Raw genomic sequence first — 17047 nt, 5'->3', positions numbered from 1 at the left:
GTTACTGTAGGACCCAGCTCTGCCTCACTTGTATTCATAGGTAACAAGAAAGCAGTGAAAACTACCAACCATTACCCAGCCTTTCAGCTAATACCTCAGGGGACAGAAGGGTAACTAATTTATTGTTTAAACTATAAAACAGAAGAGGCATTTGGAAAGCTTTCAGTCATGCAGAAATAAATACTAGTTCTTACAATTAACCACTTTTTTTAAATGTACACAACAGCATTAGAAATCAGTTAAATATGTAAAAATATATTTCGGCTACAAAATAGCATACTGAACTTAGTCACTATGATTAAAACCAAGCTATTTACTCGCCATGCTAGTTAAATTTCCAGCCAGAATAAAGGTGCAGGCAGGTGCCATGTGTAAAGGTAAACTAGTTTCAGACAATGTGCCATTCTGTGTGGGTGCAACCTGGTAGGACACCCTTGCAGGAGGCCAAAAAAGCCTTGAGGGACCTCTAGCAGATGGTGTTTATGAAGCAAGAAGGAGAAAATACCTCAGTAATCCTGGGATTGATTTGGGGTCACACTGCGAAGTCCACCTCTGCTCTGTGCTCCGTGAAGGTTCCTAGACAGCACGTGTAGTGGCTTTTCTGCAAAGGGATCAGAGGGGAAAACAAAATTAAAAAAAAAAAAAATTGCTTGGCAAAGTAATGGGGTGAAGCCTTTCTGGCACGATTTTGCCCCATCTGCACCCACTTGCTACATAGGGAAACATACCCGGCAGTGTGGGGTACATCGCAGACCTGTGGTGTTTTAACACACCAAAAAGAAAATGTTGGGAAGGGCACCTCATGCCAGGCTGATGTTGCTCCTGAAAGATGCTAGGAGAGGGCATGGGTTTGCTTTTTAAAATGCTGTTCTGAGGCTGCCCCCCCAGTGAGGAAGAATAGTGCTAAAAAAACCCGCCAGCACTCCCCATCCCAAACCTCGCTCTCCTCAGCGCTCCCCACAAGCTGCATGCATTTCAGGGCATGGGAAAGTTGTTTTGATGCTCGACCTGTGAGAAAACAGGGCTGAAACTAAGGGTGAGAAAGGAGAAGACGTGACTTACAACCACCTGGGGCCCGTTTGTCCCTTCGATGCTTCTGACCCCAAAATGGCGGCCACAGGGCCCCAAAATGGCAGCCACAGGGCCCCAAAATGGCGGACACGGGGACCCAAAATGGCGGCCACGGGGCCCCAAAATGGCGGACACAGGGACCCAAAATGGCGGCCATGGGACCCTATAATGGCCTCCCTGAGGCCATTATAGGGTGTTGCTGCCACGGGGGCTGTGCCCTGGTGCTCCTCACTGCCCTACTGTGGCTTCCTTGCCCCACTATGGCCTCATGGTGTGGGCTGGGATGGTATCCAGCTTCTTTAGGGAGGCACAGCATCACTCACGTGGTATCTGGCAAAGGAAAGCACACACTTTGCTAAGGGAGTGATCAGGCTCGCATTGCAAACCTTTACAACTAGTCTTTAAAAGTAGTAACATTACCAACTGTTAAAACCTCTTCCTGGCACCAAAAAAAAGTGGGATTATGAAGGGATAGAGCTGTTTATCAGAGGCTCCCTTGTGGACAGGAGATTCTAACTTGGAACTGACAAGGATGGGGCAATACCTTCTTAACCCACTTCAGCAAAGGTTTGTGGAAGGACATGCACGCAGAAAAAGAGAATAATCTTTTGCATGGAGGACTCGGAGGCCCATGATTAAAACCACTGTGAAGCAACCACAGGGTTGTCCTCAATGTAGTCCATTTCCTCAAATCCACAGGAAATTTGGTGGTACCAAGTCTTGTCAAGAAAAATGTTGTTTCTGCAAGTAAGCTCAGCTGTGTGATGTATGGTTGCAATATCTTGTAAGGCTAGATGTTATCCAGCACAGCCTAGGTTTGCACTTGGGGCTTTTGGTATGCCTCTTTTTGTTGGTATGTCTACTTTTCGTTCATCTGCCTAGCCTCTTTTTCCACCCCTCCAGTCAAAAATAATAATAATAAAGTTTTTTTTTTTTTGACATAACTGATAGCACTGGGAAGGAGTTCTTTCACCATTTTAAAAATGCTGTATGGGAAGGTACAGAGTAGGTGGTGGCAAGGGCGACTTTCCAGCATGGAGATTTACGTGGGACTTATATGGGATTTATATGAGCCTTACGCAGGTCTGTTTTTGGGGGTGCTGAGAACGGCATCGCTCTGCCTGCTTTGGGGAGCAGCAGGGCCTAGGCCAACTAGTGCAACAACAATGCAACAATCACTAAAGTAAAGCTAACCTGTTTCGCAACAGTCTGAATTACGTTCATGTTCCTTATTAGATTTTGCAAGCACAGTTTATCCCTCATTTCCCTGGGTTACAGGCGCCATCTCTTGGAGTGCTGCTGAACATTTTTTGTTTTTATTTTGAATAGCAAACTTGTCTTGAGATCTTGCTGCCTCTCTCCCCTGACTGCTTTTTCCTCCACTCCTCAAAAACTGAGCTTGTGCTCTGCAGGGCAGAGCTGTGAGCCTGCTTTCAGGCAAGCAGGAAAGCTCTGGGGAGTAAATGCTAGCAGGGACCCAAAAGGATAATGGTCTTGGAGTACAAACCAGTGAAATTTGGGCTTTTTATTTCTGCCTTAATGCAGAGGGCCCCAGAAGTCCCATCCCAGAGGATGGGCTTGTGACTCTGGCTGACTGAATGTCCAAACACTCAAAGAGAGCAACCCCATGTGTGTGGGTGCTTGATGTGTGATTTAGGTTTTCCTGACTAATGATTTAGAAAATTGGCTCCCACAGCCAGAGCTGGGACCTCCCCCTCCCACCTACAATCTGACCCACCACTCCTCCCTCCCATCACCAATCCGACCCCCTCCATCCGCCATGCTCTGCCCCAATGTGACCACACAGAAAGCAAGGTTTGGGTGTCCCCAGGGTGAAGATCCTTTTTTTTTTTTTTTTAATATCTTTATTATGGCTGCAGTGATGTATCAGCTGGGGAGGATACAAGCTGGATGCTTCCTTCCCCTCCTGGTTCGGGAAACAGCAGCATTTCACATCCTCCAGTGGGACCCCCCGCCTTGTTTTTTGCTGTTCCACACCTAAATCAGCGCACAGGAACCCTGCTTGCATGCACTTTCCAGGTATGCGGTCACCTGCAAGCAGGGCAAAGGAAATGAGACTTGATGAGCCCGGGGCAGGTGACTGCCTTCTGCATGATGTGGGGTAGTGGGAGATGTTGCCCTACCTGTGCAGCGCAATAAAGAGGTGGCGAGTTTGCGGGGCAGCACGTGGAAGCGAAATCAGCTCTCTGATCCACCAGCTGTGTCAGCAGCTCAGGGCTGGCTTCTGGCATAGTCTTCTTCATGCTGTCCCTCAGCCTGCAGTTTGGGGCCAGAGGGGAGGATGTGTCAATGTGGGGTGGGCTTTTGTAGGGACCCGGGTGTTTTCAACCTCCAGACCATGGTGCAGACAATGCACACCTTGCCAAATTCTGACGGCATCATCAGAGGAAATGCTTCCCTGATGCCATGGGAGAAATGAAGCTCGTACAGCCAGGTTTCAAGGACAAAGACTTGGACAAATTTAAATATGAGTTTCTGGGAGCACCAACAAAGGGTGATGAGCTCTTACCTCTTCTTGAAGTCAAGGAAATTCATCTCATTGTACTGTCCACAGAACTGGTTGGCGTTTTCCAGGAAGGTGGGCAGCTCTGCTCCCACTTGCTGTCGCTGTGTGGCATAAAAGAAGGGGATTTCTACAACCAGGACTGGAAAAGAGCCTCTGTGGAGGGTTTTGGGGAATGCAGGAGCTGGAGAGGGAGGCAATGTGCAATGACAAGGGAGTTTATGGTGTGTAAAACAGAGGTGTCCCTCCCGGTCACCTTGCTGTCAAGGCAGGCAGAGGCGTCCTTGGCAGAGCAGCACTCCCTGATGACATTTTCAGATGCATCGTACAGTTTGCCAAGGAAGACGTCAGGGACATTGGTGTGCCTCCGTGACAGTTCAAACATGTACCTGAAGTGGGGCAGTGAAAACAAGTTAATATTTAGTATTGGCTGTGCCTGTTGAAGCTGCCAGCTCTTGGATGCAGCAGTGATGTACACCCTACGGTTCCAAGCCCTTCTCATGGCGTGTGGGTCTCTTGGGGCTACCATGAGAAAAATCCTAATAATTAAGTTGTGTAATGACAAGGAGGGTGAAAATACCAGAGATAGTGGGTTCTGGGGTGCTGACCTTCTGGCATGGAGGGCCCCATCGTCACCACACAAGTGCTTGTTGGTCGGCTTCTGCAGCTCAGGCAATTTGGGGGCTGTGGCTGGTTTCAAGGCGGTGATGCAGAAGTAGTTTTGCATAATGTCTTTTCCCGCACAGCAGTCAGCAAACCTTTCATCTTTGGTCGACAGTGCAGCACAGACCTTTGCAGTGTGCTCTGATAACTGCGGAGGGAGGAGCAGAGGGGACGTGGGGCTCAGCATCCTGCTCAGGGAGCCCCCTAGCCCTGGGGAGGGCTCAGGGCTGCCCTACCTTCTTCTGCATGCAGTCCTCAGCCACCGAGTCACAGCACTGGGCAAACACCTCAGATGCGTCCTCTGCCAGAGGAGAAAGGTCCTCAAATGAAGCGCTTGGTATCATCTGGGCAAGCATGGTCAGGTAGCTGGGCAGACACAGCATAGATGGGACATAAGGATTTCAGCTCATCTGTTCCGTAAACTTAAATAGTGACCATAATCACTTCTAATATTTCTATATTTGCACTTTTTGTCTATCCTACACGCTGTGTGTGTCATCCGTGCATGTAGCACCCAAGCACTCCCACACAGAACAACCAGCCTTGGTCTGTGGAAGTAACCTTCATCTTAGCTGAAATATATCTTGGTGAAAACCAGAAAGGAACCACCATCTGAAATGGGAAAGTGCTCCCCTGCTGACCTGCATTAAAGGCCAGAAAACACCATTTCCACTTTTTACCTGAACTTCACTTTGTCCTTCCCATATACCGTGAAGCGGGAGCAAGCCCTGTTTGACATCAGCGTGAGTAGGGAGAGGGTTTTTCTTTGCAGTTTCTGCAAGAAGAAGAAGATGTGGCTATAGAGTGGGTGGTAGGGTGGAGATATCCTCCAGGTGCAATGGAAACTTCTCCATCACTGCCTCTCCATAGCAAGGTAAAAAATACTGTGCCTGGTGAGTTGCTGTTTGGTTATGCTGTGAGCAGCCCTGTGATTCAGCCTCCTTTTATTACCTACTGCAAAAAACAACGGTACTACTTCTGCTGAATTTTTGTGCTAATTAGAGCTTCATGAAAATTGTCCTACCAAAACCCAGGTGGATTTCCTAACAGCTTCGCTCATGTCTGGAAATTCAGACTGTATCATTTAACTTCAAATTCCACAAAACTGAGAAGAAGCAAAAGCAGAGGAAAAAGGGAAAATTTAAATCCAGCAAGCTTCATGCTGTTGGGCTGGGCATGAGCAAGGCTGAGTTTGAGACACCCATGGCTGTGGGCATCTGTGGGGCAAAGGAGCAAAAGGGCAAAGCAGGCCTGGGGAGCAGACTCACCTCCTTCAGGAAACAGACGGTGGGTGCTGAGGATATACAGCAGGTGGAGACCATGGAGAGGAAGTTCCTGGTGGAGCCCAGGAGCACAGGCAAGGGTGCCTGGCCATAGCTGCTGACGTACTCGTACAGGAACCTGTGGCAGAGGTGGACCTCAAACACCCCAGCACCAGGTACTCAGTAGCAGATATGTTTTTGGGGGTGTTATAGCTGTACTGGGGATGTCAGCCTTTCAGGCACCTTCCTGTGCTGCTGGCTTATTACCATTGACCCACCTTATGTCCCTCTCTAACCTCTTGCATGGCGAAGAAGCCACCTCCATCCCTCATCCATTTTATAAAATCCTTTCCTTGTGGCATGCCCAAACACAGAATGTACCAAGCTTTTGTTTGGATGCACTAGTAGCTCCATAAAAGGGTTGGCAAAGAGCCATGGCAATGGTTGCTGCTGCCTGGGACAGTGGCATAGGGGCAAGATGGGGAAAGATGTACGTAGTGGTGTGAGCTGTAGGGTGTTATCACCTCCTCATCCCTGTGGACGGCAGCAGTCAGTCTGGCTGCAGCAGCACTACTGAGTGCTGCAGTGTTTAATACAGCTTCTTTATGGTCAAGGCACTTTTGCAAAGTGAAATGATGACTCCTGGGAGAGAGCTTGGTGGCCCTAAGTGAAGGAAAGGTGGGAACCTTTATATTGCATCCAAGAAAGTAAAGGATGGCTTCAGGGTGAACATGAAGAAGCCCTCCAGATTGCTATCAATTTTTTTTTTTGTCATTATCCAGATGTTGACCAGCATGTGTGCACTCTGGCTTGGCATCCCAGCAAGCCTGAGTGCTTCTTCCAGCCTGGCCCAGCCTCCCAGTCCTTACCTGTCGGCAAAGTCCTTGGGGTCCTTCTTGAAGGCCTGGCAGAGTTCCTCGTTGGAGGGCTCGATGTAGTGGGGCAGCTGGCGGGGTGGGTGCTGCAGGGCGGCCAGGCACAGCTTCTGCTCCAGGCCTTGGTGGACACAGCAGGCGGCCGTCCCTGGGTGGGCAGGGAAAGGCGAGTCGGGGCCACAGGACTTGGCCGACAGGGCTGAAGACTGCAGGAAGGGAGAAGGATGCTTGCCTAGGGTTGGAGGCTGCTCCCCCAAGTTGATCATGTCCACGGTTTTAGGGACTGACAGAGGGTAGTGGTCAACCTACCCCAGCATCGTAGCAGGAGGGGTCAGCGCCATCGGTGCAGCAGGTCTCTGCCAGCGAGACAATCTCACGCACGAGGTGGCTGATCTCCTCGAAGGTGGCGTTGGAGAACTTCTTGCTGTTCATGATGAGGGTCCTGGGAGCAAAGGCAACAAGAGGATGAACTAAAACTTTCTAAAAAGCCCACATCAACATAAGCCTGATGAAACTCAGTCTAACAAAACCCCATGGAGATCATCAATGTTAGTCCCACAAGAACCAGCAGCACGTCCTCAAAAACTGTGACTGGTCTCAGCCTGGAGCAGATCTCAGGCTGGGGCTGCCGTGGCCAGGGGGATGTGCACCAGCTCTTACAGTTCCTTGCTATTTGGCCACCTAACTGGTTTTGGGAAGTTCAGTTGTGGAACAAGCTTTTCTCTTGTAGGTAGGCCCATTTAGAGTAATAGGAGCCCTTGTTTGCGGGGAGTGAATAAATGACCAAATAAATCTGCCAGTTTCCAAGCTATTTTTTAATTCTGGCAGGGGGTCTTGGCTTACGTGCTGAATTTGCATGCTGAATTTGGGAGGGTAAATATTGTAGGAGGTACCTACAGGGTTCGGAAGTCGTCCTTCCCCATGGTTTTGAACTCTTGGCATACTTTGTCCCGGACATATGCTCTACCTGTAAATGCAGAAAAAGAAGAGTTTGGGATCAGTTCGCTGATTCTGCTTATGTGGGTGCCTCATTCCCATGACCTTTCTCTCTGCAGAAACAAATAAAAAAAACAGCACTGCTCAGTTCCATTGAGCCTACTGTAGGATATAACTCAGATAATTCTCCTTTTGCAGGGGAAAACCATTATTAAGTACTTCATGCTGTTTTGGGGAGCTGAGATGATGTATCTTTTCTTCCCATGTATTTATGCAGAGATTCTCATACCATGTCTGTGTTTTACTCTCATTCTCATTTCCCTTCTTGGCAGTCCTAAATCACACAGGTCTCATCTGAAAACAGAAATCTTGCCTTATTCACTTTAGGGCTGTTCTTTAGCACGCAACAGCTTCTCCTCTCATGTCAGACCTGGCTGTGGTCCCTGATGCTTGGGACTTCCTGCCGCTGCCCAGCCCATTTGGGGGAAGTGGCTCTGTTACCTGGGTTGTGCTGCTGCAGTTTGCATCCAAAACAAGGGGGAGAAGGAGGAACCCTCCCTGTAATTGAGAGAGCTGCAGGAAAATGTCAGGCACACTCGGCCCTTACCCACACGGACATTCCTATATGGCTGAAACAGACAGTGTTGGTTTTTATCTGGGGCTGTGGAGGTCAGGAGCAGGCAGCAGCAAATGCATCCCCAGCCTCTCTTTCATCCCTTGGAAATAATATTGATTTTTTCTTGCAAAAAAAAAAGGCATCACTTAGACTTTGCTACTGTCAGGGTAAACATTGATACTGTGCTGGCCTCTCTGCTGCAATATTGACATGATCTTCCCTGGGGATTTTGGACCAGAAAAGATCCCCCTCACCCCCCTTGGGATCCCAGCCACAGCTACATTCTCCTGCCTGCATCTCTCATGCTCCTGCCAAATCTCTGCTTTAGCCCGCTTCCCCTTTGCTTTTTCAGCAGTGTGTCAGACTCGGCCTCCACCAATGCGACACGGGGTCATTTTACCCAAACCACAGGGTTATACACCACTTTATCAGCCAAAGGTCAAATTGCTTCAGTAAGGAGAGAAAAAAAAAAAAAGAAAAAAAAAAAGAAAAGAAAAAAAAGGTAAGGGTAATTTTTCAAGGTTGCATTTGTGGGGGGAAGAAGTTTTTGTAAAAAGGTAATTCTGGGGCTTTCAGCATGAAATTAGAGGCCATTTGGGGGGGGATTTGTCTGCTGCTAACCAAGCAAAGCTCAGGGAATAGCAAAGCAAGAGAGAGCTCTGTGGCTACAAGCAGTAGCTACAAATCCTAGCATTTCTGCAGAGAAAAATACATCTCTGAAGCAGAGGGAATGAAGGGGGCAGACAGCACTTTGCTGTGGTTGTCTGAGGATTTGTTGCTGTCATTACTGGGGAGATGGTCCCTGGAAGGGAGGGAAACCTGCAGACCGTCCTACCAGGATGAGCATCAGTGTGTCTAGCTGTAGGTGTGTCTTGAAGTCTTGAATTCCTTCTCTTTCTCAGAATCCGGTACTGAAGACATATATATATATATATATATATATATATATATATATATATATATATATTTTTTTTAGCAGGTCTATGCTTCCCCGCTGAGCAGCAGAGGAAGCAAAATGTTGCTCGTTGTGAGCAGAGAGCACGGTCCTAGACATTCAATTCACCTAGCTCCATAAGGAAAAAAGAGCCGGGGTGGAAAACCCCACTTTTGAGTTTACTGACATTAATACGCAGGGTGTCATGGACCCTGTCTAGTACAGGGTGACAGCTCCATTGCAGCCACAGCAGTACAAGGATTTCAGGGGTAAGCGCTCTTACCTCGGTGTTCGGCGTGGGTTGTGGCAAAAAGCAGCAGCAGGAGGGTGACAGCCACCTTCATGGTGCAGCGTGGCCACGGCAGGGACAGCAATCACTGCCACTGCTCTCCCTCCCCGTGCAAAAAGCAACAGTGGGAAACCCAAAGCAGAATTTATACGGGGCTCCTGAGCATTGCTGGATCAATGATTAATCCTGGAAACAGGGCAGGGGGCAAGCATCCTAGGCTCAGGGTGCCAGCACCTCCAAAATGGGGCTGATTTTAATAATTAACCCAGGGAAAACAGCAACACATTGCTATGGGAGTCCAGACAGAGAGTTTCTACCCATGACCCATGCAAAAGCAGATGTACAGGGGAAAGTATCCTGTGCATCCTATGAGTGCAAAGCAGTGTGCTCTGAGCCTGATACATGGTCTTTGCAGGTACTTGTGAGGATGGAGATGGCTCTTTTGGGTGGAAATTTGGTGATGGCCAGGTGTCAGCCTTGGAGAAGGCAGATAGCAGGCATCGTGGTTGGAAAATGGAGCAAAAGCCAGGGTGTTTTCCCCTGTGAGACACCCCACTGAAGCAAATATGCCAGCTGAAATGTTGTGCAGCACAGTGACAATTTTTTTTAGGTGTGCAGCATAACAACAAACTTAAAACGCTTGGAAAGATTCATTCGTGACCTCTAGAGAGCAGAGCAGTGTTTGGTTAAAAGAAAAATGGATAATATATATATATATATTTTTTTTTTTTTGTACAAACACATAGCCTGTTTCTCCTTTGACTATCCCACATGATTCAAGCTATCACTTGGTGCACTTATGAATTGCCATCTATTTGATTCTTTTTTAACAAAATCCTGTGTGAATCTGCTATAAACAGCTTCAGGATAATAGCTCATGAACCCCTCCATGTGATGCTTCAAAATTAATCCGCTGGTACAGAGCAGGGCAAACATGGCAGCTCTGCATGGGTCCTGCTGGCTGGGACATGGGTGCTGACAGCCCTAAACTGGCCCCGTTTCTTGTAGGACGGTCACTAACATGCTCATGAGAAGCCAGAAATGAGTCCAGCAAACAATAATAAGCACAGTGGCACATCGCAAAATCAGCATCAAGTCTTAATTTGAGCTGTGTCTGGAGAGAAATGGCTGAGGCACCAGATGTTGCTACTCAGGAGATCACCCAGACCCTTTCCCAGCTAATCCCTAACCAGAGAGAACGCATTTAACAGCAATTTTGTCCATTTATTTCCTTAGAAATGTGCTTTTGACGAAAGGGAACTGGTTGGAAATAACATTTGAAACACCGGGTGAAGCGTTGGGATGAGTTATTCGGTGGCACATTGAGGTGACTCCCTTTGTTTTCTTTCCCTTGGGGCCACTTGGGTAGTGCCTGCCAACTGCTGCCCTATTGCATCATCACCGGGCGCTATGACTTCACAACCGGCCACCTTCATATCTGTGGGGCAGCTGGAGGGGGGACTCCAGAAAACATGGAGGCGACATCGGGCATGTCAGAGTATCAGCGTGGCCGGCAGCCTCAGCGCATCTGTGGCAGGATGAGATTGTCTTCCAGCTACCCCAGGGAGCAGGGCAAAAGCCAGCAGCAGCTGGACACCGGCAGGAGGCGAAGTAAAAGTGTGGGTGATGGAAAGAAGCGCTGATAAACGTGGTGGTTTATCAACGGAGAAGCAGCGGTGGTGGGGCACAGTGGTGAGGCAGGGAACTCACGATGCTCTCTCTGCCCCACAGCTCCCACATCTCCGCTGCAGAAGTCCAGGAGGAAAAGGACGGACCAGTAACTCGGCTCCCTGCAGGTTCCTGTACTCGCAGCTTCCCTGTTCATCGGCCACTACCGTCAGAATGTGACACCCCTGCATCCCCTCCCCAGACAGCCCACTTGCTGCTGCCTGTGCAGTGCAAGCCTGCTAATAAAGTCTTGAAAGCATTCCTGTCTCTTGTCTGGTTGCTAGCGCCGTGCTGCTGGAAAGGGGCTGTGGGGTGGTGGGGAGAGGGGCAAAGGGGACACAGCAGAGTTGGGGAGTGAAAGCCACTGGGGAGAGGGTCCTGGGGTGTGCTGAGCCCCTGAAACTTGACAGAAAGCAAGGCACAGAGGAAGGTGGTGCTGAGCCAGGAGGAAGCAGTCCAGAGGTCTGCGCCCATCCCTGTGCGTGGGCATGTGGTGCTGGCTTGTCCCAAAGGTGCTTCTGTGTTGTACCAGGACAAAGGAAGGCACGACTGTGGTCTGAGCTGCAATGAGGGGAGCAGGAGGGGTTGGGATGACCATTTCTGTCCTTTATGGCCCCAAACAACATCGCTGCAGAGCAGCCGGGCTGCATTCCCGAGTCTGGCACAGACCCTGATGGTCTCAGCAGAGTTTAAGTTGTTACATCTTTAATTTTAAAGGAACCTCTTTAAAAATACACGCTTGAGGACTTGTACAAAGTGCAGGAGAAGGAGGAAAAATAATAACGAAACAGAAAACTGAAGATTGAGGCCGGAGCCTCAACCTGCTGCGGGTGGCTCATCCCTTGGGTACCGAGGGATGCCGAGGGAGATGCTGCCAGCGCCCCTTTGTGAGCAGACAGTGGGACCAGCCCCCACCCACCACCCCTGGCAACGGGGGGGTTGTTATAAAGGGCCCCCCTTCCCCAGAACCTGTCCTCACCACCAACAGCGGGTCAGTGCCGGGGGGCCGAGTGGGCGCGGGGATGGCGCGGCACCGGCAGGGCTATGGCAGGCGGTACGGGGGGAGCGGCCAGGGCAGGGTACCCCCCAGCCGCAGGAACAGGAAAAATCGGAGGTTTTCCAACAAGCCGCTGAGCAAGAAGAAAGGTGAGGCTGAAAGGACCGTTAAAAGGCGGGTAGGGGCCTGTGGAATTGTAATCATGCGCTTAATGCTCCCCGCTGTGTTGCCTTGGCAGGGTACGTGCGTGTCTGTGCCACCTACTACTACTGGAAAAAGAGATGAACGTGCCCCCACCTGCCTCTCCATCGCCATGCTCTGCCGGGGGAAGCAAGACCAAGCCCCAGAGCATCCCAGGAACAAGACCAGCCGCAACGCCAAGAGCAGCATCACCCGCAGGCCCGCGCCCAGCCTCGGCGGCAGCACGGGCATGGAAAAGCTCCCAATAAACCCCCCAGGACGCAGCCAGGGTGTGATGGCATTTGGGGTGGGGGATAGGGGATGCAACCGAGGGGATGAGGGGATGTGCAGCAAACCACGCAAGGTTTCCCAGCCAAGCTGGGCTCAGAGCACTCTATGCCATGTCTCCATTGCGGATGGGGGGCCAGAAGGGAAAAAAAAATAAAAAATCTAATTTTTGGATTAAATCGCCTTTCCCCCAGCACCCATGCCCCAGGGGAGACCCTGTCCCAGCAATTCTCCCCCAGCCTCTGCTTTTGCCTGGGGAGACAAAACAAACAAACAGACAAACAAACAAACAAAAAAAGAAATGAATCAGGGGGTTGGGGTGGCAAAGCCAGTCCTAAAACCAGCCCCATGGTTTTGAGGGCTCGGAGGTGATGCTCTGTGATGCTTTTATTTTATTATTATTATTTTTTACTCTTTCTGCTTTTGGGTGGGCTTTTATTTTGATAATTTCTTGTCTTTTTTATTTTTTAACTTCTACTTAATTCCTCTTGTCTTTTTTTTTTTTTACCTCTACTTAATCTTTTTCCTTTCCTTCCCTTTCCTTCCCTTTCCTTTCATGTTCCCCTTTTATCTTTTTACATTTTTTTTTCTTTTTTTTTTTTTCCTTTTTGTTTTTCCTTTTTTTTTTTTTTTTTTTTTTTAGTTTCTTTTTTTTCATACTACAGCTGTGGGCACTTCACAGATGAGTGGGGACCTGATGAGCAAAGACCCACAGCTGGAGTGGGTGGTGCTGGTGGATGGTGGGGGGGACACTTGGGGCACACTGCATGTAGGCTTTAAATACAGAAAAAGGCAGATTAATTAGCTATGTAAAAAACAGCACATTTATTAATTTTACAGGCAGTGCCCGATGCACAATGGCACTGGCCCTGAACCCAGTTGCACTTTGTCAGAGCCATGTGCTGTGCTCCAAGGTTGAGCCACGCTCTCACCTCTTGGGGCTCCTGGCTGGGCTCAGGGTGATGCTGCTTGGGCTTGGTGGGGCTCTGGGCTCATTTGGCCGGGTTTGGGACTCGGGCACAGGACTGAGCTGGGTGAGCTTGGAAATGGAGCCTGAGCCCTGCATTTTGGGGGCTTGTGAAGGGGCCCAGCGTGCTACTATTGAGGCTTGAAAACAGGGACCCTGTGCTGGGGTTCCAAAGCAAGATGGAGATGCAAATGAGCCGAAGCAGAAGTGAGTGGGAAGTGAACCAAAGATCTCCAGCAGGGCTGGAGATGCCTGCTATCTAAAGGTGGGGATGTCTGCAAGCTGGAGGCACAATATGTTAAGGTTCTGGGCTAATAAATCAATAAATACAAACTGAATCAGTCAATGCCTATACAATGCACGACTATGGCACTGAAGATTAATATTCAAGATATGACAGTGACTGACTTAAGACCTTGTCTAAAGTCCAAACTGTTTGAACAAGTACAGGCTGTAGCTTTGTGGAGCTGGAAGGATCCAGGGCTCCCCGGATGCCTATGCTCCCTGCAGTGTCCCACCTGCTCAGTAAAGCAACAGCACAAAGCAGTGGTGAGCTGCATCCACAAACAGCCCCAGCTGCAGGAGAAACCAACCCCAGGTGGGTGGAGGTCCGTCATCCAGCTCCAGCAGCCCCACAGGATGTGCCCTGACACCCATGGCCAAACACTGCTGCTAACCTTAAACCAGGAGCTACCAACCACCACCGTGAGCTGTGCCTCATGATCCACCTGCAGGAACTGAAAGGATCTGTGCCAAAACCTTTGTGTGAAGAGAGCGGTGAGAAAAGCCCAGCCCCGTGCAGCAGGGGCTGTGTTGGGGACACCTCTGGGGCCATGGAGACGCAAATGGGGTGGTGGGGGACCCAGAGCCCAGCGCACCCCAAGGGGTGGCTGCCCTGGCCCCGCACCACTGCCCTGGGGACGTGCTGGTGCCAGCCTGCAGCTGGGCAACACATCATGGGCACCAGGCGAGCGCCTGGCAGCTGAGGGGCAGCAGGGTCACACACGCAGCTGGGAGGGTGCAGGGAGGGACGGGGGAGCAGCAGCATCCTGCGTCTCCTGCAGGGAGAGAAAGGTGCTGAGAGTCTATGTACAACTTGGGATCAAAGCCTCCAACTTTAACCTCGGCTCCAACTTCACACCTGAGCTGTAGGCAGTCAGTAACAAGCAGGGGACCTGCAAACAGGCACTTAAACATGTTAAAGAAAAAACAGGTTAAGAAAAAGGAAACAACGAGGCATTTCATTCAACCCTTGGGAGCACCAGGGCCTCCTGCACAAAGGCCTGCTCCTCCTCTGGGGGACTCAGGCAGCCAATGCAAAATCAACTTCATTATCTAGTACACTTTGAGAAAGCTTTTCTCCAAGTGTTCTTGAGCTTCCAGTTTTTTTCAGGCACTCCATGTTCTTGTTCTGGGTAGGCATGGTAAAGCTGTGGTGCGTGTGTGTGACTTATAGGCCTTGCTTTAGGAAGACAGTGTTGAACTTACTTTATTTGGGGCCAAACAGCTTTCCTGAAAAGATGCAAGATCAGTTGTATGCTAGCTAATTCCTGAGTTCATATTTAGTAAGAGCAGAAACTATTTTCAGTGATGTGGTAGGTTGGGTAGCTGGGCAGAGAGAATTACTTTTTTTCTTACTAATTAATGACTTAAATTTTGTCATATGTGGTATAACTGTGAAAACATTTGAATTTATTACTTCCATTTCACAGGGTTATTAAAGCCCAAGTTATTCTTGCTACTTTATAGCATAGGAGGCATTGACATTTGTCAGTAATTCTAAAGCTAGTTTTAACAGGAATTGTCCTCAGCATCTTCTGTTAATTAGACAGTGCATGTTAAAGTGTCTGCTACAGACTGAAGCGTTTTTATGGTTTAATGCTGACTTGAAGTGAGGTTTATAGTGCCTTTTTTCTTGAGGAAAGTTTTTGTTAGTAGGATTCCCTGGTTAATTTCTTCACTGGAGTCCTTTAACCCTGGCTAGAGTTACTCATTCAGCAGTACTGTTAGTGTGACTTGTTTAGTTTGTTTTGTGCTGACAAGGCTTAACTGGAAAAGGCTGTGTTATGCCATGCAGGTGTATCCTGGAAAGTTCAGTGTATCTTCTGGGTTTGGGCCTTTGCAAGAGGTACTGCCTTTTCCAGAAGCTTCAATCCACTATTTTCCTGACCTGCTTCTCTCTGTTGCTGTCCTACTGCACTTCGGTCATGTGCAACTAAAACTTCTTGTCAGTCCCACTTCTGGATGCTGAGGTAATTCTGCCTTTAATTCCAAAGGAAAAATCTGCTTACATTCACAATACTATGTGCTTTGAGTGTCTGCTTGGTTGTTTTATCACACAGTTGTGTGGACGTTCTTTAGCAGCATGTACTGTGAGATGTGATGAGGTGCTGCATGAGGATTTTAATTTATTTTCACTCAAAATAGTGAACACATTTCCTTAAAGGATTCCTGTAATTAGACACTTGATAGTTCTTTCAGTGACTGGGTATAGCAGACCTGTGTAGTTCACACACTAGATAACTCCCAAGCTTTTCTGCCTCTTGTGAGGCTGAGTTTATAGGAGCTCTGATGGCATTAAGAGGCCTTAAGTGGCCTGAGAAGCCTCACCTGGTGCCTTTACTCACTAGTTCTGCCTGTTGGCTAGGAGCACCATTTGATCTTGGGTTTAAACGGCTCCCTGGAGATTGCCTGAGCTCTGTCATGGTTGTGTATATGCCCGGTTCTTTATCTGACAGTTTTCTAGATGAAAAACAGACAGGTTTTTTTTTTTTTTTTTCCTCTGTGAAAAGCCCAGAAGCTGCCCCATGTTGGATAAGAACCAGTTTCAGCTGGCACCAGAAGAGTCCTGCTGCTGGCCAAGGTCACAAGCGATGAGCAATGCTGGTTGCACTTCTGTGAGAGCAGATTTAAGAACAGAAATAGTGCAGAACAGCAGGTGGCAGAGAGGAGTAAGAAAATGTAGAGAGAAACAACACTGCAGATACCAAGGTTGGTAAAGGAGGGGAAAAGGTGCTCCAGTTGCTTGGAGGAGAAGTTCCCATGCAGCTCATGGAGAGCCCCAAGGTGGAGCAGGTCCCTGTCCTTATCTTAACGCTCGAGCCCCTTTTCGTTGTATCTTCTTCCCCTGTCCTTCTGAGGAGGGTGAGTGAGTGGTGTGGAGTTTACCTGTCCAGCAGGCTGAAACCGCCACAGGAGGCAGTCTGTGTGAATTATCTAAGCACTTTGGTTTGGGAGTGTCTTCACTGGCAGAGCCCTGGGAGATGTAAGTATGGTTATTCAGTCATCTAATTTAGTTTCTTTATCAGATACACTTAAATACAGATTCACTATATTGACAACTTAAAACTAAGGTAGCATGTGTAATATATGCAGTGGGCTTTCTATTACCCTTGTGTGCAGGTAAGAAGTCCTAAATTTGGCTTTATACATCACATGTTATGCAGAGCTTGTTCCTAGGATGATGGTAAAGCTTTCCACACTGCTCTAGGCAAATGGGAACAGATGCTGATGCAGAAGCATGTCAGAACACAAATACTGGTTTCAACAATGGCCTCTACACAGCTGATATTAAAGCTTCTTACCCTTGACCAGATATGCTTCAGGTCACTTGCTTCTAACCATTTATTTAGAATGAATACTTGTGAAATAGGCAGATAATGCAGGTAGCACTAGTTAGAAATGGTTCTTAGACACAGTGTGGTTATCCTCATACAATAATAAACTGCAATTTTTGAGGTCCTGTACAGAGCCAATCCACTGAAACTTCTGGGTTAA

General features: G+C 48.7%; 1 protein-coding gene across 1 annotated transcript; it reads right to left on the bottom strand.

Moving 5' to 3' along the window:
- Positions 1 to 2961: 2961 nt before the first annotated feature.
- On the bottom strand, positions 2962 to 9318 carry GC (GC vitamin D binding protein). Its single transcript, XM_082760188.1, has 12 exons — positions 9165 to 9318; positions 7293 to 7362; positions 6705 to 6837; positions 6390 to 6601; positions 5527 to 5659; positions 4939 to 5033; positions 4495 to 4624; positions 4204 to 4406; positions 3852 to 3984; positions 3602 to 3699; positions 3216 to 3348; positions 2962 to 3123 (listed from the first exon to the last, which is right to left on the bottom strand). Exons 1-12 carry the CDS (start codon positions 9223 to 9225, stop codon positions 3070 to 3072), a joined length of 1455 nt encoding a protein of 484 aa, XP_082616314.1. The 5' UTR covers positions 9226 to 9318; the 3' UTR covers positions 2962 to 3069.
- Between the last annotated feature and the right edge of the window lie 7729 nt (positions 9319 to 17047).

This window comes from Aythya marila (genome assembly GCF_965140915.1).
Source record: "Aythya marila genome assembly, chromosome: 4".
Taxonomy (NCBI): Eukaryota; Metazoa; Chordata; class Aves; order Anseriformes; family Anatidae; genus Aythya; species Aythya marila.
Note: the sequence above shows the minus strand (reverse complement) of the source record. Positions and strands in the feature narration are given on the sequence as shown.

Bases quoted from the DNA above. Each gene is read 5' to 3' on its own strand.
- GC (XM_082760188.1), bottom strand. From the start codon at position 9,225: ATGAAGGTGGCTGTCACCCTCCTGCTGCTGCTTTTTGCCACAACCCAC. The intron at 7,363-9,164 runs GTAAGAGCGCTT...CTGCATTTACAG, and splicing joins AACCCACGCCGAACACCGAG to GTAGAGCATATGTCCGGGAC. The intron at 3,985-4,203 runs GTCAGCACCCCA...GCCCCACTTCAG, and splicing joins GGGGCCCTCCATGCCAGAAG to GTACATGTTTGAACTGTCAC.